We start from the raw sequence: 23,197 nt of genomic DNA on the forward strand, positions 1-23,197 counted from the left end.
CATCCCTTATTTTTACATGTCAAACATATTCTGACAAAGTAATGTCAATGCCTGAACATATAGCAACTGGTGCTTGGGTTCTCCCGATCAGTGAAGTGGAGATCACCTGAGTGCAATAAATGTGTCTCAAGTGATTGTAGTATAAAGAGACTGCTCTCTGAAAGGTCCAGATGATCCTCACTTTATGATATAATTAAGAAGTTGAGGAAATTAATGTCAGTTAACGGGAACAGTGGAGGTCAAGTTGAGGTCTGCAAGACCAAAGAACTTTCTGAGAGAACTGCTCATACTGCACTACTCCTCTGTTTGACTGCAAAAGGAAGGACCTTCAGGAAGATTTAGCAGGCACTGTTCTACTGTGCAGTGACACCTGCACAAGTATGACCTTCATGGAAGGTTCATCCGAGTAAAACCTTCCATACATCCTCCAGTCACTGGTGAACTTGTTATTACAAACTTCTGTAGTTAGAGAGAAATACCCCTTAGTGTGTAATAAGCATTTCTGTGTTAAAAGGTTAACCAATATTCCCAGTTACAAGTGCACCATGAACACAAAAGAACACTCCAGCCTATTGAAGAGTATGAGTCAGTGGATGGATACAAAAAAAGTCACTAGGTTAGGAATTGAAATCCAAATCACTCAACATTCTCTGGATTTCAATTAAATCCATCATCAAGAAAGGAAGGAATATGGCACATGTGTGGATCTGCCAAGGGCAGGCCATCTTCACAAACTAAGCAACCGGGCAAAAAGGAGATCATCAAGTGAGGGAGGCCACCAAGACACCTATGAGTTATTTTAAATTACCTATTTTATATCATTGTAACATTACTTTTAGCATCACTTTGACAGTAAAGAGTTATTTTTGACCATGATTCCATGTATAAAAGCAATGAAAGCAACGAAAGCAATAAAAATGGGGAAACATCCAATAGAGTGAATACTTCTTATACAATGTGTGCAGAATTATTAGGCAACTTAATAAAAAACAAATATATACCCATCTCACTTTTCAAAAACAAAACCAAAAACAAATCAGTGACCAATATAGCCACCTTTCTTTACGATGACACTCAAAAGCCTTCCATCCATAGATTCTGTCAGTTGCTTGATCTGTTTACGATCAACATTGCGTGCAGCAGACAACACAGCCTCCCAGACACTGTTCAGAGAGGTGTACTGTTTTCCCTCCCTGTAGATCTCGCATTTTATGAGGGACCACAGGTTCTCTATGGGGTTCAGATCAGACCCTTACTGTCCAGCCACGCTGTGGAGTATTTGGATGCATGTGATGGAGCATTGTCCTGCATGAAAATCATGTTTTTCTTGAACGATACCGACTTCTTTCTGTACCACTGCTTGTGTCTTCCAGAAACTGGCAGTAGGTCTGGGAGTTGAGCTTCACTCCATCCTCAATCCGAAAAGGTCCCACAAGTTCATCTTTGATGATACCAGCCCATACCAGTACCCCACCTCCACCTTGCTGGCGTCTGAGTCGGAGTGGAGCTCTCAGCCCTTTACTGATCCAGCCTCGGCCCATCCATCTGGCCCATCAAGAGTCACTCGCATTTCATCAGTCCATAAAACCTTCAGTCTTAAGATATTTCTTGGCCCAGTCTTGACATTTTATCTTATGTTTCTTGTTCAAAGGTGGTTGATTTTCAGCCTTCCTTACCTTGGCCATGTCCCTGAGTATCGCACACCTTGTGCTTTTTGATACTCCAGTAACGTTGCAGCTCTGAAATATGGCAAAACTGGTGGCAAATGGCATCCTGGCAGCTTCACGCTTGATTTTCCTCAATTCATGGGCAGTTATTTTGCGCCTTTTTTTTCGACACGTTTCTTGCAACCCTGTTGGCTATTTGCCATGAAATGCTTGATTGTTCGCTGATCACGCTTCAAAAGTTTGGCAATTTCTCAACATCTCCAACTTTTACACATCAATCATGCTAGAGGGAAGATCACTTATAGAGGGAAGAATGGGCCAGTTTATATACCAGCAAAAACAAAAAAGTATGTTTTACTGAATTCTTAAATGTCTTAAAGTATGCAGACATTTAAAACATAAGACCCTAAGTACATTTTGAGCACAAATTACCACCTTCATAATGGTGGAACTGTGAGCAATGTGCAGTGAGCAATTCATCTGCTGAATATCTTGCTGAAACAGTATCAGACCATGCTAGTCAGTGTTACTCTGTACCAGTTGATTTTTGACTTCATACTTAAAAACATTCTTAACTAAAATGCTGCCTTATTTAACACAAAAAACATACTAGCTTACAGGTTCATGTAGCAAATATTATATATTATAATGTTGTGTACATAATCTTTACATTTATCATTGCCATTTTGGAGATACAAGATTCTGTGACAATATGTGGTCAAATATATTAAAAATGGAACTCCAAACAATTCAATACTTTATGTAATACTTCAATACTGAGGTGTAGCTTTAGGTAATACATTTACTCTGGTTGTTTTGTGATATTCTATGTTTTATTAGTTAGATATTTGTGCTTCTTGGTTGTGTCAGTAAATTGTGCATATGTATGATGGTCGACCTATATTTAGTACACATTGTACCAATCTAGAAATGGTCTAAATTAAATTTATCGCTTAACAGCTAAATGAAACAGAACCAGAACTGATCTTTAAAAGACAAACGGTTGAATATAAAACATTCGAGACAATATGTGGCCAAATATATTAAAAATGGAACTCCAAACAAAAAAGCTAAATGGTTGAAAATACAGATATGCCAAGAAAGCTGTGTTTTTCCCTACATAATCCTATAAATATTTGGAGCCAGTTTGCCAGACTCAGATTAAGGCTATGGTGTCTGTGGCAATTCACCATCAACACTGCAGTTTGGTCCAGGAACTGCAAAGACTAGGTCCAGGAAACTGGTATTTGGTGATCAGGCAATGAAAAAGTGGTTTTCAGTTTTGTAGTTTGTCATAGTAGAATATTGTTTGGTTGCGAACCATTGAAAAAGGTGCCATGAAGGCGCTTGAGCAATACTATAGAAGAATCTTTTAAGAGTTTACAGAGGCATCACATTGTTGTCCTAGAACCCTTATATAATGACGTATGGGTGTTTTAAGAATCATTCACCTGAGGCCTTTTTTGCTTAATTACTGTGGGACACTGTGATATTTCTGATATAGGGACTACCCATTGAAGTAGTAGGCTCTTCTATCATTGTCCTTTAGTCTGTCTATGGAACTCCAGAGTCAGAATCATGGTTTGTCATATATTTCCTTAATAGTTCCTTATCCTGCTTCGTTATTTTAGTGCATAGCATGCGTTACAAAGTCCCAAGACCTTTTTAAATGGTTACCGGTCTAATTTCTACTAAACAGTGAATCACTGGGCTCTTCTATCATTGCCCTACAGTCCCTGGAACTAAAGATTCAATAAGAAATACTGAGATGAGCAGTATTGGGAACGGTCTTGACCTATCAGAAGCTTGATATGTCCTCATGTTTACAATGGCATCCAAACAGGTACAGATATAAACAGTGAACTGGAGAAACATGATGTTCATTTCAAGTATATTTTCAATCTTTATTAAATAAAATCCAATGTCATTGCCTCCACTGAACAACAGGTAAGTGCATTTTTTTTAAATTCATATCCATACAGTACAAACTTTCAATCGTAACATCCAGGAAAAAAAGGAAAGAAAAATGCAAGGATTGAATCTGTGTATTGTGTCCTCTTCAAACATGGTTGACTTTCATTTCATAGCAATTCTGTATTCAAGAAACACCATAAAAATACTGAGCTAATTACCACACGGCAAAAAAAAAAGAAAAAAAAGAAAAAAAAAGAAAAGAAAGAAAAAAAAGTCACTCACGCAGAAAAGGGCCAGAGGCCAACTACACACTCTCCTCAAAACCACACACACACGCACACACACACACACTCGAAGGTTTAGAATGCTTCCTCTGGAATGAGAAGTTGAAGGGCTTGTTCTTGAGATGTGTGACGTTTCAGGTCCGAGCTGCTGGTCGCCCAGAAATTCGGCCGTGAGGAGGTGACCTCCCCGGCGTCCGGCACGCAAACAGGCGTCTATCTCAAACTGAACAAGTGCCAAGCACACACACAGCATCTGAGTAAGCAGGACAGAACTGCTTGTGTGTGGGTGTATGTGTGTGTATTTGTGTGTGTGCTGGTGACGGTGGGTGTTCTTGAGGCATTGGGAAAGCATTTGTATTGTTTTCTGTGCAAACCAGAGAATTCTCAAAAGCAAAAATTGGCTGTGCAGCAAAAAAAATGAAATAAAAGAGAGAGAGAAAGAGAAAAAAAGAACTAATCTAGAGGGCGGGGTTACAATGCCTGTTCAAATGCCGCGATTGGTGTATTGAGCTGTCAGTCAAAGCAGCCAAAAATATAAACCCTTGGACCCATAGAAACCAAAAAAAAAAAAAAAAAAAAAAAAGAAGAAAAGAATCTGGGAGAGGACCAAATGAAAGCTATTCTAGTGTGAAGTCCATTCGGGCGTAGAGTCTGTAATATAGTTTTGCATATAGAGATTTACATTTTGGAATAATAATTTATTTCTTGCAACCTTAATCGTGAAACGAATGAAAGAAAAAAAAGAAAAAAAAGGAAAAACCTCCAAGTGCCAGTCTTACCCAAGCAGGAACAACAACAACAACAACAACACCAACAATAATAAAATAACAATAATATTAGAAATAATAATAATAATAGTAATAATAATAATAATAGATCTATACACCCTATAAATGCAATGCCCTATTCTCCGGAGAAAAAAATACGCACTTCAAAACTTCAGTTTGACAAGCCCAAGTCAACTTTACATCAGTCATTCTACTTCACTGTGTTGTTTGGCTTCAGTATAAGGGGTGCCATGAGCAATTCTTCCCCCATACCCATAAAACCAAACAGAGTGGGCAGGCAAATGTCAAAGGGGGCCCCTAACGGGATATCGAAAGTCTCTTCAAATATAAAACACGAAAAAAAGTTAAAGTAAAAGACAAAAAACAATCTCAAATTTAACAACTAGATCACCCCGGGGAAAAAAAATAAAAACAAAACAAAAAAAAGCTCAGGAATGCTACTTCATATGCCATACATTCAAAAACAAGAAGAGGAAAAAAGAAGAAATGTAAAACCTTCCAAAAAAAAGAAAAAGGAAATTCAAAAGAGAAAAGAAACAAAAAAAAAACAAGCGAACTTTTGGGAATCGTTTACTCATGAAGAAGTTCCTGGAGACAGTTGGGGGACTTGAATATCTCCGGAACTTCTGAGTCTAGCTTGCAGATGACCTTGTAGATGGCCTTCTTCCAAGACGGGTCCACGTCTTTTCCAGCCACGATGGCGTTGAAGAACTCCCGCAGTGTGATCTGAGCGACCTCCAGGAAGCGCTCCGGAACCTGCAGAGAGAAGAGGGTTCAGTTTTTTAATGAGATGACCACCAAATAAAACCCAACTGTACTCATACTGTTTAAAAAAAAAGGCCACACAGGGACATCAGAACAAAGGCATACACAATGGACAGCGACGGCTTGTGCCTGTAATCGTGAGATGACAGACGCTTTATGAAGTAACATACAGGACATAATGGGCTTTAGACGGAACCGATGGACATTGGTTCCAGCTGTCGATGCGTGTCTTTATAAACATGTTATTTAGCGCCTTAGGCATATGTGTTCCAAAGGCCTCTATGCAGGTAGATTTTAGATTGAGAGTGCTTTAAGCAAAGTAATGCTTGATTTTGTGAGTCCACAATATGGCTTTATAAATACCTCATTCAATACCTTATTCAATGCTTATGCCAGGAAGTCCTTATATGCAAAGGTTTCTGTTCCATTAGCAAAAGTATTGCGTTGTAAAGATGTTAGTCAGTGCTTTTGCAAGTCTCTTATGCCTCTCAAATCTCTCAAGTCTCTGACAAAGACGTGTTTTAGCTTTAACTTATGCCCAAGAAAATGTTTATTAAATATAACTAATATAACTCTAATTTGTTCAATTTGTGAACACAATGCTTTATAATCTTGTTATTAAAGGCGTATGCATGTGGTAATCTAGGTGTAAACTTGGCACGAGGGTGTGTGCGCCCACCCTTGCTCCGAATTTTTGTAACTCTCCGTGCTTCATTCAGAATGGAAGATTAAGGTACTTTTCCAGGAACCGCCACCTGTCATTCACGTTAGGGCTGCACAGTATATCATTTCTGCATCGCCATCGCAATGTGCGAATGCGCAACAGTGACATTGCAGGACGTGCAATGTCACTTAAAGCAAATTAAATCATATTCATCATGCTACACTTTGATACAAATAGAAATTTCACACTGTTCTAATTTTTTTACATATCAGCCAGAGGCAGATTATACCTGCCCTATATCATTTATTTTACTCCAAGTATTGATTCACAGAATGCATTATTAATATCACAAAATACTGATGGATTATTAACTTCTGGTGAAATGTTGTGAATATTGCTGTATTTTTTTATATACAGAACAACATTTTATTTTCCAAAATTGTACAGCCCTAGTTCATGCCCCCTGTGTTGTGAGTAACACTCTCAAACAAAAGTCCAACCAAGGTTTTCTTGAGGTCTTTAATGTCCATTTGATTACATATCTAGTAAATATAACAACTTGTTGAGCTGAGTGTAAAGGAGTATTAACTCTAGCCTCAAACCTAGACCTAATGCTAAACCTGACCCTAAAAGTAGTACTGTTAATAATCAACAGTTTCAGCAGATGGCAATCCATTAGTAATTTGAGAATCTGTAGATAATCTATAGGGAGTATCAAAACAGTGTGTGACAGGGCAGCTGGTGTTTTCAATCAGTTTAAACAAATGAAAATGGTAGCTAATGCAGAGCTGATACAAATGCTGTGAACATTATTCTACTGCCGTGTTTTATTTACATAGAAATTACCCGAATAGTAAACAGCAGCAGTGCTTGTAATAATTAAGTGGTATCCAATGTGTATTTAATATAGGACACACAGTAATAACTGTAATATAGTATTGTGTCTGTGACTGGTTGCTAACCTTACCCCGATCTCTACTTTTAAATGACAGCATGAGACACACACATATACACGTGTGTGCGCACACACACGCACACATCTTATCAGCCACTTCGCTTTGGTAGACAAGCATGGGGAAATGCAGTGATATGTGGTATTACAGCTCACACCGTCTTACTCTCACTTCCTCTAACAAGGCTTTACCCACATACTGTCTTCTGGGACTTCCCAGTATTTGTGTAGGCTTAAGGAACCTACACCTATGATAACACACACACACACACACACAGTCAAATCAAAGGAGTAAAGGGGGAAGTGAACACACGGCAGGTGTGTTGTTTGTGTATATGTGTGTGTGTGTGTGTGTGTGTGCGTGCCTCATAAATCTGAGGTGAGCTAACGACCTGCCATAAGGTAAGCAGTGGAAAGCAGAAGAAGTTAAAAGCAGAAGTTAAAGGGGAGTAGCCCCGCTCCTCTGTTCCTCTGTTCCCTCTCTGCTGTTTAACATCTCCATAAACTCTCACATCCCTCGCAAGCGAAAAATCTCTGCGGTTCGCGCCACTCTGAACCGAGACCGGAGAGTTCTTAAGAAGTAAGGAGCGAAATGAGCAACTGTCTGAAGCGCTAGCCTGTCAACAGTGGGCCAAGCTGGTCCACATGGGAATCACGCAGTCATTTCATTCAGATGAATGATTTGATTCTTTGAAAATGATTCAGTGTGTCGTAAACAAATCTCACATTTCTACTGATTCCATTCAATTAGGATTCTTCAAAGGGAGCCATGATTCTCAAGACATGAGCAACACTATTAAACCTGAAACGTAACATGTCCTAACAGTCAAAGATAGGAATGATTCAGTGTTTCACCAAATCTCAAGTTTGATTCTTGAAGAAACTATGAAATGCGTCTTGAATTTCACCATGACTGAATATAAAATTCAAAGAGATTCAATGTGTCATGAAACCTAAACTTCCCTACAATTTGATTTAATTACTACTTGCCAGATAATGATGTCTTAATGCCTCATTAGATCATCACTTATATAGGCCCTAAATTAGAAACCTGTGGAAAACCACAAAATCTGGCTACCACATAATGACTCCCAATAGCTTCCTCTAGAATTAATAACTGAATCATTAAGCTAGAGCTTAAAGTGTAAAAAAAATGGTCCATCATAAAATCTTACAGGTTAGCAGCATTTAATGCATTTACATTAATACATTTCACTACCCTTTAATTTCAAACCTAATTTTAAAGAAAGGACCAATTATGAAATCACCATGATTTAATTCGACTATGAGAAAAAAAATCTAAAATTTCACAATGATCCAATTCAGTGCCTTCATTTTTTTTTCAGAAGCATTTTTTAAATACACTGACTCCACAAATATGCCTGGAGCAGCTATGTACACAATAGTTAGAATACAGCTTACACATTTTTTTACACTTTAAAATGACCCGAAATTTTATTTTGACCATAAGTGCATCAGTGCACACTTTTACTGAATATTAGTCTACCTGATTATTACAAAATCAGTGCCTTCAGATTCCTTTCTGGGAGTCAGAAGACTGTGTCACAAGGCTTGGCCACGGAATCACTGGATCATGCATGCACTAGTATCAGGCCAGGTTCTTCTCAAAAACATCTCTTGAGGCGACACTTTACGCTCTAAAAGGCTGTAGATATGGCTGCAGCTAAACAATCTCTAGTGGTGTGCATGGCACTCCTCAGCTGAGTGCCCTGCGCTCTGTGTGTGTGTGTGTGGGAGCAGACTGCACTCCTCCTGTGCCCTGCAGACACTCATCAACAGTGTTAGGACACGCCAAGGTTAGCGGCCATGCACACACGCACACACACACGCTCACACACACACCGGCAGCCACTGCAACACCACCACCTTGGCACAGGATCGCCTCACAACTCACCCAGGGTGAAGAATGGGCCGTACTGTGTATGTGTGTGTATGGGAGTGTGTATGCCTTTGTGCATGTTCTGTAGGTGGCACAAACCATCATGACCAGTACAAACACTTAATGATGTTAACAGGGAAAGCTACTCGTAGCACCACATGGCTTTGTAGTGTTTCTCATAGTGGTGAATGCAGTTTTTATGTGGTTACACTTCTTTTTGGGAAGGAAATGGCATTTCTGTACAAACTGCTGCAGATATTATAACATCTCGAATATTAAATCTCCACTGAAAATGAACTAGGTTGATAACTAGGTTCAGTTTCAGGCTTCTCCTGATTCACCCCAGCCATCAGAAAGCTTTGTTAAAATCTACCAGAAGCTTACCTGGTTTAACTTACTTAATCACAGATTAACCAAACAAGTTGTTGGATATTAACAATGTAAAATAATACCGGCCAACAAGTAATACTATGGTACTGGGTTCCCAAAGGGGTCTCTTCCAGAAAGGGCCAGTGTGGCTTCAGGTCAATCCGTCAAGCAGAAGCACACCTGATTCCACTTGTTTTATCAGTTGGACTTTACACATAATGACATCCACCTCCACTACATGCATTGATAATTTGTGCCTTTTTATTATGGCATTGCATGAGAATACCGTAACTTAAGGAACACGACCATGGAGTGCAGTCATATTGTACAGTCATATTGTACAACTGACAGTTGATGGCTGGCAATTGTATTGTTTCAAAAATATAAATATAAAATAAAAGAAATCAAAAATAATATCAACCTAAATGATCAGAACTTTTAGCTCGGCATCATCTGCAAAATGTATCGGTCAGGCCCTAGTGCACACACATTTGCTCTGAGTGTAATGTTAATCTTAGATATGATTTGAATGAAAATGTCAAAGGGGATGCAAAGGGTAATGTTAAATTTACAGCGGGTGACTTCTGTCATTGTTTCAGGTTAGGTGGAAAGCTCCTTCTAGCGTGGCCCCTGAAATCAAGCGCTGGCTATATGAGGGTTGAAAAATTGGAGCTTCTTGTATCAACCCCAGGTGTAGACCCTGTTGACTTCATGGTCATACATATGTCTGCCCATAACTACAAGTTTTCCAGCAACTATTCAGTTAACTAAGGGGAGCGTTCAACTCAGTCCAAAATTAGGCTGCTGATAGATCAGTGGACAGCCACTTCTTTTCCAGATTTACAGCAGCTTGCGCTAAGGCCTTTTCTGTTGCCGACTGTCTGTAAATTTCCATCCGCTTGGCCACCCTGGCTTGGGCGCAGGAGCTGGAGGTGAACGGAGTGCCGCATTGCTAAGAATATTCCTGCATGGAATTTCTCCTGACGCTTTTACTATGAAAGGACAGCGAAATGCTGACTGCGAGGAGACGACAATGTCAAGGAGAAAAGGGTAGCGGGTATTTTAGATCCACTTGACTGAGAGAGGGAGAGGGAGGGAGAGAGGGGGGGGGAGAGAAACAGAGAGAGGGGGCGGGGGGTGAGAAGAAAAGAGGTAGTGTGGGGTAAAGAGAATATGTGTGTGTGTGTGTGTGTGTGAGAGAGCAAGCGAGAAAGAGAGAGAGAGAGAAAGAGTGTGTGTGAAAGGTAGGGATGGTTTAGGGAGGAAACCTGAGGGGGAAGGATAGAGTGATGGAATGAAAGGTGAGAAAGACAGAGATGAAGATAAACTGAGGGAGCGAGAGGCAGCGAAACAGAGGTGGGGGGAAAAAAAGGAAAGAAAGGAAAAGCTTGAGTGGGTTATTCTTGTCCTAAGCACCCTTTTCACGGTCTCTCACGGGAAGGTGTGTACGTCTATATATCATGCAGTTGTGACTGATTGTGTGTGTGTGTGTGTGTATGTGTGCATTCGTCCTCCAGTTTTAACTGTTTTTTTGTCTCCCTGCTGATCTCACCAGTCTGCTGTGGGACATTTGTCCCCTGCCCTGTAGGAGTTATGTACAGAGGGCATACGCAGCTGGGCCAACACCATTAAAGTGATAGTTTGGCCGAAAATCAAATGTACACAATTTTCCCCCTTGTCCCAAATGCAGTCAATTTTTCCAAGTTTGCTTCTTTAGTTTCGGACTGAAGCTACAAGGCTAATAGAGCTAACAACTGATGCAGACCTAAAGCCAGTTGTATGTGTACTTCATTACACACTCACCTTAAACTCTGCAGAGCTGTTAAGTACTCTATGTGGTATGTGGATTCTGACACTGTATGATGCTTGCTCTGAGATGGCTGCTAGCACAACACAGTTTTTAGCCAGTTTTATTGCTGATTGATATATTTGAATTAACTTACAAATTGCATGATCAGAAAGTGTGTATTTCACAAAAAGGCCTTAACTGAATGCCACTACCCTTATTGTTTACTCAGTACCATCTAAGTGCTAATTTTACTCCTAACTGGCAAACCAGAAAGGATGTAACGATGCAAGATGAACCAATATTATCGTATTGTGACTAGAATGTGGCTAGCTTATGCTGGGTGGCTATACTGGGATATTATTTAAACTAATTTCCTACATGTATACTAGATATGTAGCATGAAATCAAGCTAATTGGAACAACCAATTTACTGCAGTTGAACCCTGCAAATGTTATGCATATGTGATAGCTGGATATTACAACTGGGTGCTTTGCAAGCTTTAGAGCATGTTATTATCCAAGAGCTGAGATTAAGATTTAGCATAGCCTAGCAGTGTTGTTTTGTCCTTCAGCCAGCACACTGCAGGTAGCTTATAGGCCACGGAACATACCGAAGAAGTGTACATGTTTTCTAACGCAGAACACTGACGTAACACTGTAACACCACTGACATTGTAAAAGCTAATGTGGAGAAAGCAACTTAAAGAAGTCCTTGTCTGTATCTGTGTGGCAGCACATACATTGACCAGTTACAGAGTGTGAGGTGTGTGTGTGTGTGTGCGTAATGCTGGTTAAAAGGTTGTTTCTGTTTTCAGCTTAACACATGTCAAGTCTCCTCTGAAGTAGCATATAAACAGCCCTTAAGAGGCGCACGGTAATGATGACGGCATATGGCACCGTGGTAATATACCCCAACATTCTTCACACACAAAAACACACATAGCCGCCATTCCGCCAATGAAACTGGAGAATCACTCACTTTACACCGAAGCAGGTGTTAGGATGAACTAATCACTGCTGTAAACTCCTTCAAGGGTGATTAAGGCTGGGTGTAAAATGTTCTATATTTTATACTCTGAGGCTTATAACATCTGTGTGGGTTTTATGCATCATAAAACATCAAAAATAGTCATAATTAATTTTTACGTGACCGTTCTTCTTTTTTTTATTTTCTCTGATCTCTTAGATGATTTCAAATCAAACAGGCTGGTTTAACTTTAAATGGCCCTCTTTTTCAATTGGTATGTCTTGTATGGCCTATTCTGATCCTCTGTTGGCCTGAAACACTCCTTATAACTTTAAGCAAAATGGCCGGAGCTTAACTGCTGTGAAGTAGTATCTGCTGTCTATGCAAACGTGTTTATGACATTACCAAAACATTTTCAGAATGTATGGCCTGAGAAGTGCTTTTTATGTTTTGTATACACAAAATAGACTATTTAGCAAGCACTTTTCCCCACTTATCAATGAGATCTATGCTTCTCTGTCTCGCTGTGCTGACAGTTAGCTTTATGAGATTTGAGAGTTTATGTTTCTCAGAACAAGCAGAGTGAAGGCTTCAGATTTCCTCTATTTTGATTAGCTAATGGAACATTGTTCTGCCCTAGCACAGCTTTAAATCTGCTACAAACTCCGGACAACAAGCTGCCAATCAAGTTTCAATCAAATGAATCCTGTGCTAAAGAGCTGCTCTTGATCGGTGTGCCTGATGGTGTGTCGCGAAACGTTCGCTCAGATTTATGGACACAGGAGGACAGCTCTTTGACACGGCCTTATTTCATTCGGGAGCGTGTTTTTATTTGTTCTGCGCTGGCCAAACAAAAGCTGACCCTGAGAGATAAAGGCAGCGATGGCCTTGAAGGATTCACAGACCCCACATGCTCCGAGCGCTCCGGGTTAATCCCTAACCAATGGCCTGGGAACGCGAAACGGAAAAATTCTCATGTCAACCTGACCATTCCGGACGAGCTGGGAACTGCCCAGGTACAGTCTGCTGGACAAGGGGTGTATGCTTGTGTCGTTATGACTAAACCTAAGCCTATGAAACCCTACTTTGTCTAGCATGCTCCGATTTAGCCAAGCTCCTTCACCCCTTGCTTTGGCCGCACTCTGATGGTTCCTGGCACTACAAGCCGTACAGCTGTTCAGATTGGTCACTGTTGGGCAATCTTTGAGTGTCAAGGCCTCAGACTATGGAACTCTCCATCACAGGCTCTGTAGGGCTGTTTCTTTAGTTGATACTATTCTTGCGTCTTTTGTTTATTACTTTCTTTTAGGCCATTTATATGCTTATATTAATTATGTGCTTGTTATTATGTATTTTGTCACTGTAAAATTACCTCAGGTGTGAAAAAGTTAAACTCTAAGTTAAATATATTTTTTATTATTCCCATTATTATTATCATTTTACTTGCTACAGTTATATTACTAGCTTATAGTAGCATACTATCAATCAAGTGGTATTGATAATTATTATTATTGCTATTAACAACCACAGCTGGTTTCCACCTTTATCAAAGAACATCATTTATCAAGTCTTACGACGCTGAAAACAGGTCCATCTCTTTCTTAACGAAGCTTGAAACCGAGCCGTGTTTGGTCTCTAGCGTCCCTATCAGCTGCAAATCAATAGCTGCCGAGGATAAGCCATGATAAGCTCTTTGTGTCACAACAGCCAAACAGTCACAGTCTCTCTCTCTCACTCTCTCTCTCTGTTTGTGTTGCTGTCTCTTGTCCAAGCTCCTGATAAAACTCCCAGGCTTCCCTGAAACCAAGGCTTACGAACTATGCAGCCTTGAGGAGACCAAAGAGAGAGAGATCTAAAACTGATAGGCAAACATTTAGGCTGAGTTAGCTAGGCTAACATGGCCTTGCCATTTGCCTTGTTGTTTTCACTCTTAAGAACCAGCCAGAGGACATCCAGACCACATCATCACTCTATTTCTCAAGGTGTGTGTGGGTGTGCGTGATGATTGCGCTGACCCTCCAAGGACAGGGTCGAAGGAGTAGATAGAGGAAAGTGAGGGATCGCTTGCTCTCTCTTTGGCTCGCTTTTTCTCTCTTTTTTTTCTCCTGATTTACCTTGTCATGCTGTCTCTACTGACCTATATGTTATTGCAGTAGTGTCAAGTGCCGGCCCTAGAGGACCTAAGCACAGTTCAGTGGTTCCCTGCTCTAATGCACCTAGTTCATGTCAGCAGTTTGTTAGGGCGGGAATAGAGGGGTATTTCACTGGATTTCTCTGTCCAGTAAGACAAAACGTCATAAGCTACTCACACAGACTGTAAGGAGTTTAGTCTCGCTGGTGTGACTCGAGACTAAACTCGAGTTTGTTCATGCCCTTTGCTGGATATTTCGTCTTCTACGGTGTACAAATGTATTACACACTAATAGATTCAAGTGCACTCGTAACCTCTGCCACAAGCTCTGTTCAGAGCAGATTGCTGTGTAATCTGCATTACAGATGAGTCCCGGGCTCAGGAGCAAGGAGGACCCTGGGCTCTGGCGGAGCTGTTGTTTTACGGCGTCCTCCACATGGGGCACAGATTGTGTTTGATTTGGGGCACGCACAGAGCAAAGCCGGGTCAGAAACCAGGGTCCCTGGGGTCAAACGGCCACGACAGCCCGTAATAGTACAGAGCGAGGTGTATGTGTGTGTGTGCGTGCCTGTGTGGGTGGATCTGTGTCCAAGGGTGGGAGCTGAGACATCTGGAGGATAGGGTCTGAAAAGAATGAGGGAAGTGTGTGGGAAGAGAAACAAAAGAGGTCAAAAAGAAGTATGTCCTGTGAGGAAAAGTCAATGGCTTCCAATGGGAAGAAACCTTCATGGCCTTTCACTTTCCGCACACCACAATCTGGCTACAATTGTGCCTTTTGTGTATCCTATTTACAAACCCTTCTCAAGTTCTCAGACTCTACCTGCATCCTCCGAATCAATGTAGCAAATGAGAACTCGCGATAACGTTCATGTGTTTGCGTGTCCATCACAAGGTTAGAGGGGATTGAGCAGATTAGCAGAGGGCCCAGTATAGAGCCCTGGGGCACTCCATGTGGGAGTGGTGCATCCAGCCAGCCCTGATGGCCACCATCTTGGCCCGATCTAGTCGGGTGGAAAAAGGGAGGCAGGGGGACTTGAGACGAGGCCATTGGCACCCTTTCCTGCCAAGTGTGCGCAGATCTCCTTGGCATGGACACACACAAACACGAACACACACTGGAGCCTGGGACGTTCTGGGAAGGTCTTTGGGATTTTTTGTGTGTTTTTTTTTTTTTTTTTGCGTGTGTTTGAATGTGACAAGCTGTTTCTTTGCATCTCAATACCCGGACAGAGAGGAGAGCAGGTGGAAAGAGGGTGGGAAAGAAAGAAAAAGAGCAGGGAAGGACAGAATACAAGGAGAAGGATAGAGAGAAAGAATGGGGGAGGACAGAGAAAGGATGATTAATGGAAGAAGACGGAGTTAGAGTTAGTATAAAAAGAAAGAAGGGAAGAGAGTGAGAGAGTGAGAGTAAGAGTGATAGTATGTTTATGTGTGTGTGGTGTACGTGTGTGCTACCTCGCAGACCCGTGTCAGGACAGCAGTCTCTTTAGCAGTGATTGAGGCCACTTTAGATCAACTCAGATTAGAGCAAAGATTCACTGAGGACCAGATCTTCCAATGTCAGCCTGAGGGGAGGGTCTGGGATATAACACACAAACACAAACACACACACACACACGCACACACACGTACACACATACTCCAGAAAAAAAAGCAGCACACCAGAGTGCATGACAAGTCAAACTTTGCCTCTACAAGGTCATGTCTAGAGCTGGGCTAAAAGGCCAGGTTTCACCGGCAGGTAGGAGTGTTAGTGCAATTAAAAGAACAAGTTGCAATCGCTTTGGGGACACTGAAACCCGAATCCTAAATTTGACACAATTTTTTCACCTAAAGTGCACAAAAACACACAAAAGTGACAGTCAGCGGCTACACGTCTAAATCAGATCCTTTTGTCTTTGCTAAATGGCTTATCTGGTTCGTCTTGTCGCGGGCAATATGAGAAGAAGCAGACTACCTCATCCAAACCCATCCACCCCACCTGCCCCCATCTCCTGGGCCGCAGGGGAGAGCACTCTGGCTCTAAGTGCTTCTGTCTGGCACACACAAGACGACCTGGAGAGTGTTAGCCAAGGCGTTTTCGGCCTGCGGGGAAATCAGCGGTCATGCACGTATGACTCTGGCAACTAGTAATGCTGACGTGGGATCGCCTTCTGCATTTTAAGTCTTAATAAATATGATGATAGATAAAGGAAGGGAGGCAGGTGGACACTGTACGGGTTCTGGGCGGTTTCTGAGATGGCCAGGTGCTCACATACGTACCCATCGCTGGGTGGTGAGTTGACCCAAGGCAATGTTTGGCCTGGGCCAGTTTCTCTGGACTTTTCTATCATCGGCGTGAATGAAATGAACCAAAAGTGGCTGCTATGGTGTGGGAACGCATTCTTCCAATTCTGATTTGGGACCCTTGCTCTTTTTTTTTTCTTTATAAAACTAAAGCTAGAAGTCTAATCATGTGACAATGCACATTAACTTACACATCCTGACACACAGTACTACAGTCTGTCAAAAGTCTCGCGTAGCTCTAATCCTGTGTAAGGTGTTGTTTACTGCGTGGCCTTCATAAAGGGAGAGAAACAGTGGGAGAGTCAGAGAGAGAGAGGAGGGGGCAGAGAGAGGGAGTGCGGGGACAAGAGAGAGAGAGAGAGAGGAAGAAAGAGTAATTAATGAAGATGCTTTAATTGCTGATTGTGTTCACTGTGCCGTGAGGAAACGGGAGAGAGAGATAGAGTGAGCGAGGGGGGGGGGGGGGATGGGGTAGAGAAAAATATGTCATTAAAACTTCCTAATGGGCTCAAGAGAGGAGCGGATGGAAGAAAAGCATTTTGAAGAGGATGAAAGGAGCGAGGAAACAGAAGCTAAAAGACGTCGGGAGACAGTGGACGAGCGAGAAAAGGGGGGGGAGGAAACAATAACTACAAAAGACTTCTCAAAGAACGAGAGACGCGCAGGAGAGAGAAATTAGTGACAGAGCTGATTAACATCAAACAAAACTAGGGGGGGAAAGAAATGGAAAGAGAGAGAGAGAGAGAGAGAGAGAGAGAGAGAGAGAGAGAAGGGGGAGGTGAGGAGAGATAGAAAGAAGGAAAGAACATGGGATAGAGAGGGGGAGGAAAGTTGGAGGAAAGTTAGAGGAAAGGGGAGAGACGAGAGAAAGAGAAAGGAAAGGGAGTTTGTACAAAGGAGGAGAGAGAGAGTATTACTAAAAATAGGAGCAAGGTGGGCAAACAAAGGTAAGGAGAGAGAGCTGTAGACAGAAATGGAGAGGGGGAGAGTGAGAGTGATCAAAGGACAGAAAGAGTGAGAGACTGAAACAGAGGGGAAAAGAGGCAAAGAGGGAGGAAAGAGCCAGAGCCACTGTTAGTGAGAAGAATAAGGGAGAGAGAGATCACCAGGGAAAGAAGAGTTTAGCAAGAGTTTAACACATAAAAAAAGAGATAGAAAAAAAAGAGAGAGGTGCGGTAAAGAGACATAGAGACAGACTGAAAAAGAGAGGGAGAGAGACAGATAAACAGTGACAGAGAAACATAGAGGGAGAGAAAGAGAGAGAGAGAGAAAACATGCTAAAGGTAAAGCTAAAGAGATCAGCAAGGTGGAGCTGACTGTACGGTGAATCGAGGTGTGTGTATGTGTGTGTGTGCGCGATGCTGAATCAGCAGTGGCTCCTGTTTCTAATGGTGATGGAGGCAGGTGGGGGGTGGGGTGTCTTGGGGGCATGTAAGTTCACCACCAGCACAAAATCTGCCTGTACATCATATCACCTTAGTGGACACACACACACACACACACACACACACACACACACACACATACACAGTACGGTCAGGTGGGTTAGTTTGTAAAGATTTGCATTGCTTGGCATAATTTCCTTGTGCAAAGTTTTAATCAGCTATTAGATCTATCAGACACCTGCTGAGAAAATCCTTAACATGCAAAACGGCCCCCCTTCTGCCTCCGACAAACGCCCATACTCACACACAGACACACACACACACATTGCGCGCACAGGTCAGGCAAAACTTCACAAACAACAGTAGACTTATTCACTGATCTCCTCTCCGTATGCAAAATTCTCATTTATATATGGAAATAATCTTCAGCATGAAGCCTTAAGTTCCTGGAGCCAGAGAAGAGAGTGTGAGTATGTGTGTATGTGTCTGTGTAAAAGAAACAACCTCTCCTTTCTTTCACACCACCGGACGGTACTTTAGGGCACTGAGGCCGTATTACAGGGCTCATATGCTTTACATGAGTCCTCATGCACAGTTCAGGCCTCTCTTCATCCCTGATAATGAAACAGCCTGTTCTTGTTTCAGCATCTTTAAAGGAATAGGTTGGTGAAATCCAAATGAACATGACTGATCAATGGCCCCAGATGCAGTCCATCAGCAGTCCATGGTGTCTGACGTGCGCTTCTATAGTTTACAACAGGGGATGATAAGCTAACATTGCTGCAATGTGTGTGTTTGAGATTGGTGATAGTCTAAGGTCAGTGTTGGTTAGCAACATTAGCCTAGCATTTCTTATTCGACATTTATGTCCATCATGTTCATTTGATGTTTCACACAACTAGTCCTTTAAGACTGAACTGTGTAACCGAGCTCTGTTCTGATTGGCTGACCTGCATTTATACATTCACTCTCTCTCTGTTTCTTCTCTCTTTGTCTCACCCTCTCTTTCTCCTCCTGTCTTGTCCCTTTCTCCTTCCTTATCTCTCTCATTCTCTCTCTCTGTCATCCTCTTTCTCTCTCACACACACTCTCTCTCTCCCTCTCTCCCTCTCTCTCTCTCTCGCTCTGTGAAGCAGCAGGGCTCATAACCTTGCTCTGCTCCAGTGTGAGGTGTTTTCTGCAGAAGTGCTTTGCCAGCAGACCTGGGCCTTCCAGGGGACTGCACTACCCTTCCGGACAAGCAGGACACACACACACATACACACACTCCCTTTAATCACACACACGCACTCGCTCTAATCACTACAGCACAAATCGCTCTAACCCCCGTCCTCTTCTTTACCCATGTCTGCCATTAGCACCTTCCACAGTGCGGTCTCAGAGTGCTTAAATAGCTCGACAAAAGTCCAATGTTTGGAGACACATTGCAAGACATTTTTGGAGGACTGTTTGATTGCCACTGTTACGCTTCATTTTCTTACAAAAAAACAGTGACAAAGCAAGAGTTGCCGTAAATGCTTCTGGTGTATTTACACTATTAAACATAATAGCTTCTACAAAGGGGTTTTTGAGCAATGCCACAGAAGACGCACCATTTGCTTCCAAGAAGAACCATGTTTTTAGACCAAAGGTTTATACAAAATCTTCACTTGATAGAAAGGTTCTCATTCTTTAGGAAACCAAAAGTGGTTTTCTATGATGTCACTCAAAAAAAAAAACCTTGCAGTCAAAGGGTCTTCTTGGTACAATAAAGGCATGTTCGTGTACATTAAAAAATGCAGTGTCCCCAAACTTTTGATGGGCCGTGGGTATGTGTGTTTGTGTGTGCATGATCACGTGTGTGTGTGTGTGTATGTGTACCTCAAAGTCGTTGGCCTTGTTGTAGTGCATGTTGAGCGCCCTGAACAGCTCAGAGTCTCGGCTGACCGAGATCTCATCTGCTCCGGTCACTCCGTCATTTATGGCCTGCCTCGCGAACTTCTCCATCTGGATGTAGTAGAACTCCCGAAAGTTACTGAACCACTTTATCAACTGAGACGTGATACACCTGTTAAACTGTTGTGGGGTGAGAGAGAGAGAGAGAGAGAGAGAGAGAGAGAGAGAGAGAGAGAGAGAGAGGGAGGGAGAGAGAGAGAGAAAACATTAGACATTTGTGCTACAGGTAACAGAACTAAACTCTTAAAAAGCCAATGGTTCTATATAGAACCATGTAAACTTAAAGAACTTGTTGGATGCTTAAATAGTTCTTAGCCTGATTAATGAGTTCTTCACATTGGAGGAAAAACTCTCTGTAGATGTTTTTTCAAACAATAGTTCTTTATAGCACAAAAAAGAGTACCATGATTGATATGTAGTAATAAAGTAGTACTAAAAGAAGGTTGTTTGACAAGTAAAAACATTGGAACCTATTTTTAGTGCAATATTAATTGGTTCCAAAAAGAACTAGTCATGAAGAGACACATTTTAAGGCAAAAAGCACCTTTTTAAGACATAAAAACATTTAAAATTTGAATGGTTTTTGGAGTTGACTGGCTGTATGGTCTTTGACCTCCTGCCTATTTTCTTCCAATGTAAATGGAGGACTGAGTCCACCCAGAGTCCACCAAAGAAAATGATTATAAGACTCCCCAACTTCCCCATCCGAGCACCCATCAGTTTGGGATTTGGGAAGCGTATAATATGAATACGAACATCAGGAGGCTAATACGGCACGTAGCAGCAGTCCAATGTGACATCTGGCTAGACAATGAACAAGACGTGTATCTGGATGGGACTAAAATTTTCAGAAAGAAAATAAAACAGTAAATAATTTGACCTGTAATTTTCTAAAACAGTTGATTGTGTACATTTAAGCCCAAGGATTAGGCTAGAAATGCTGAAAACATGGAAAATTATTAAAATAACATTGTTTTTTTCCCCAGAAAACAGGACCAGATTCAATACGCCATCAAATTCATATCATAATAAAGCATCTAGAGTGAGATACGGAGTGGAAGTTCACAATCCGCTGGGTCTCCACTGGGTTCAATGGATGACGAGTGAGAAACAATTAATATCAAATTACAACATGCTCCTGTTGACAGTGGTGATAATTGTGGCTTGGAAGGGTTAATGAAGTGCTAAAGGATTGGAAAAAGAACAGCAGTCCCTCCGACTGGCCTTGTTAGCAAGTGTTCCTCAGGGGAAACGGTTAATCATTAACCAAATCTTCATAATCACAGATCCTGTGTCAACAACGAAGAATATCATTAACATCATTTACATGAAAAGAAAGGACTCTTTCCATGAGAGGCAATCTGTACGGTGTGTAAGCGTGTGTGTGTGTGTGTGGGGGGGGGGGTCTGTGAGTAGCCCTCAGCTGCGAGGCCTGGGATGGATAATTGAGTAGAAAACTGATAAAGTCAACATAAAAAGAGCCATCTGACCCACGGGGAGTTCAAACATCAGCTTAAAGCCCGTTCACCAATCAGCAGCTTGCTTTCAATGACTGTTACCCCACAGGCATGAGACGGGGGAGATGGGGGGTCCTGTGCCAAATTCAATACAACCTTAAACCAGTTAAGAGAGCAGTGGTTTACAGTTCACCGGGGCAATGAACCCGGGGAGGGAGGAGGAGTAGAGAGAGAAAGAGAGAGAAAGAGAGAGAGAGAGAGAGAGAGAGAGAGAGAGAGAGAGAGAGAGAGAAATAGTGAGAGTGACAGACAGAGAGATAAAGAGAGTGACATAAAGAGATAAAGAGAGAAGGAAAGGATGGCAGAGAGACAGAAAATTAGAGAGAAAGAGAGCGAGAGAGAGAGAGAGAGAGAGAGAGAGAGATACAGAATCTCACTATATTTAGAGATAGAGATTTAAAAAATAGACAAAAAAGGAGAAATAGAGTGAAAGAGAGGGGCTCAAGGGCAAAAGAATCAGGAGATAGGAGAGGAAGAGAGAAAAGACAGGGGGGAAAAGAGACAGAGAGAGAGATGAAGCAAAAACAACAGTGGCAGCTGATAAGTCCCAAATGGGCCCCTCGTACCCCTTTAATTGCCCCGCCCCTAAAAAAGCCCCCCTCTACCAACACCCCTCCCATCCCCCATTTTCTCCTTCATCTCCCGTCTTTCAGAAAAGACGACAAAACGATGGGCAGCGGCCCTCTGGGGAGGGGAAACAGCTTTTACATGGAGATTAGAGAGAACTATTGTTCAGAAAGAGAGAGAGAGAGAGAGAGAGAGAGAGAGAGAGAGGTTGGAGAGAAAGACGAGCAGAGGATGAAGAGAGAACAAGTGAGAGAGGAGAGAAACAGACAAATAGAAAGAGGGACCAAGGAGAGATTATGAAAGCAAAAATAGGATAATAAAGAGAAGAGAATGGGGGGGGGGGGGGGGGGGGCAAACAGAGAAGGAAGAAGAGAGAGAGACAGAGAGAGAAGTAAACAGAAGGTGGGCATGACAGTGAGAAAATCATAATAAGTTCATGTCATTATAAACTGATCAATAGAAATGATCTGGAATAAAATATTTTTACATTGACCTCCATTGACAACTTCACTTTGGAAGTGATGGAAGATGAGTGAATATATATATATATATATATATATATATATATATATATATATATATATATTGGTATGACTGAGAGGGTGACTAAACTAAACTACTACTCACACAATCAGATCCTGACACACACACACACACACAGTAACACAGTAAGTCCACATAACACAAACTTCCATAAACTTTCAAAGGCTTATCAAACTGATCAATCCATTATTCAAACACCACTGTCAAAAATTTGACCATCAGGAGGTCTGTCCAGTCTGGCCCTCAGTGTGTGTGTGTCTTTATGATGAGCACTAAATCACTGACAATGACCTCATCACTCACAACAAAGACCTTTCCTGTCACACCACCAGTGAAAGAGAAGAGACAGTGAGAGAACAAGGGTGTGTGTGTGTGTGTGTGTGTGTATTCTCATAAGCTGTTATTATTGGACAGTCCAACACTCTGAAGTCATCTGTATACATTTCTTTCGCCCTTATGTCCACTCTATCATGTGCCAATGTAACACCTAGCTTCTAATTCGCATATATACCCCCCCCCGTGTGCTCTCTCTCTCTCTCTCTCTCTCTCTCTCTCTCTCGCTCTCTCTCGCTCTCTCTCTCTCTCTCTCTCTCTCTCTCGCTCTCTCGCTCTCTCTCGCACTCTCACACAGACTCCACTGTTTGTTCTTTATGCTCATCCTCACTTCCTGATGGAGGACTAAAGAGAAAAAAACAAGGCTAATCCCCTCTCCTCGCCGGTCTGACCATCAGCAGGAAAACAAGAGGAAAGATCCTGAGTCATGAAGATCCTGAG

General features: G+C 41.9%; 1 protein-coding gene across 2 annotated transcripts in view; it reads right to left on the bottom strand.

Annotated features, from left to right (window-relative positions):
• Positions 1-5,210: 5,210 nt before the first annotated feature.
• LOC140575181 (prospero homeobox protein 1-like) overlaps positions 5,211-23,197 on the bottom strand; it is a 28,853-nt gene continuing 10,866 nt past the window's right edge. Inside the window, exons 3-4 of one of the 2 annotated variants that reach the window (XM_072695381.1) lie at positions 19,722-19,916; positions 5,211-5,409 (exon numbers count right to left, since the gene is read on the bottom strand). In XM_072695381.1, coding sequence (XP_072551482.1) covers positions 5,224-5,409; positions 19,722-19,916 — 381 coding nt within the window. In that variant the 3' untranslated portion in view covers positions 5,211-5,223. Of the gene's footprint in view, positions 5,410-17,866; positions 17,952-19,721; positions 19,917-23,197 lie in introns of those variants that run through there. The other variant, XR_011980794.1, reaches the window with a different exon arrangement.

Source organism: Salminus brasiliensis, chromosome 1 (assembly GCF_030463535.1).
Source record: "Salminus brasiliensis chromosome 1, fSalBra1.hap2, whole genome shotgun sequence".
NCBI classification, from domain to species: domain Eukaryota; kingdom Metazoa; phylum Chordata; class Actinopteri; order Characiformes; family Bryconidae; genus Salminus; species Salminus brasiliensis.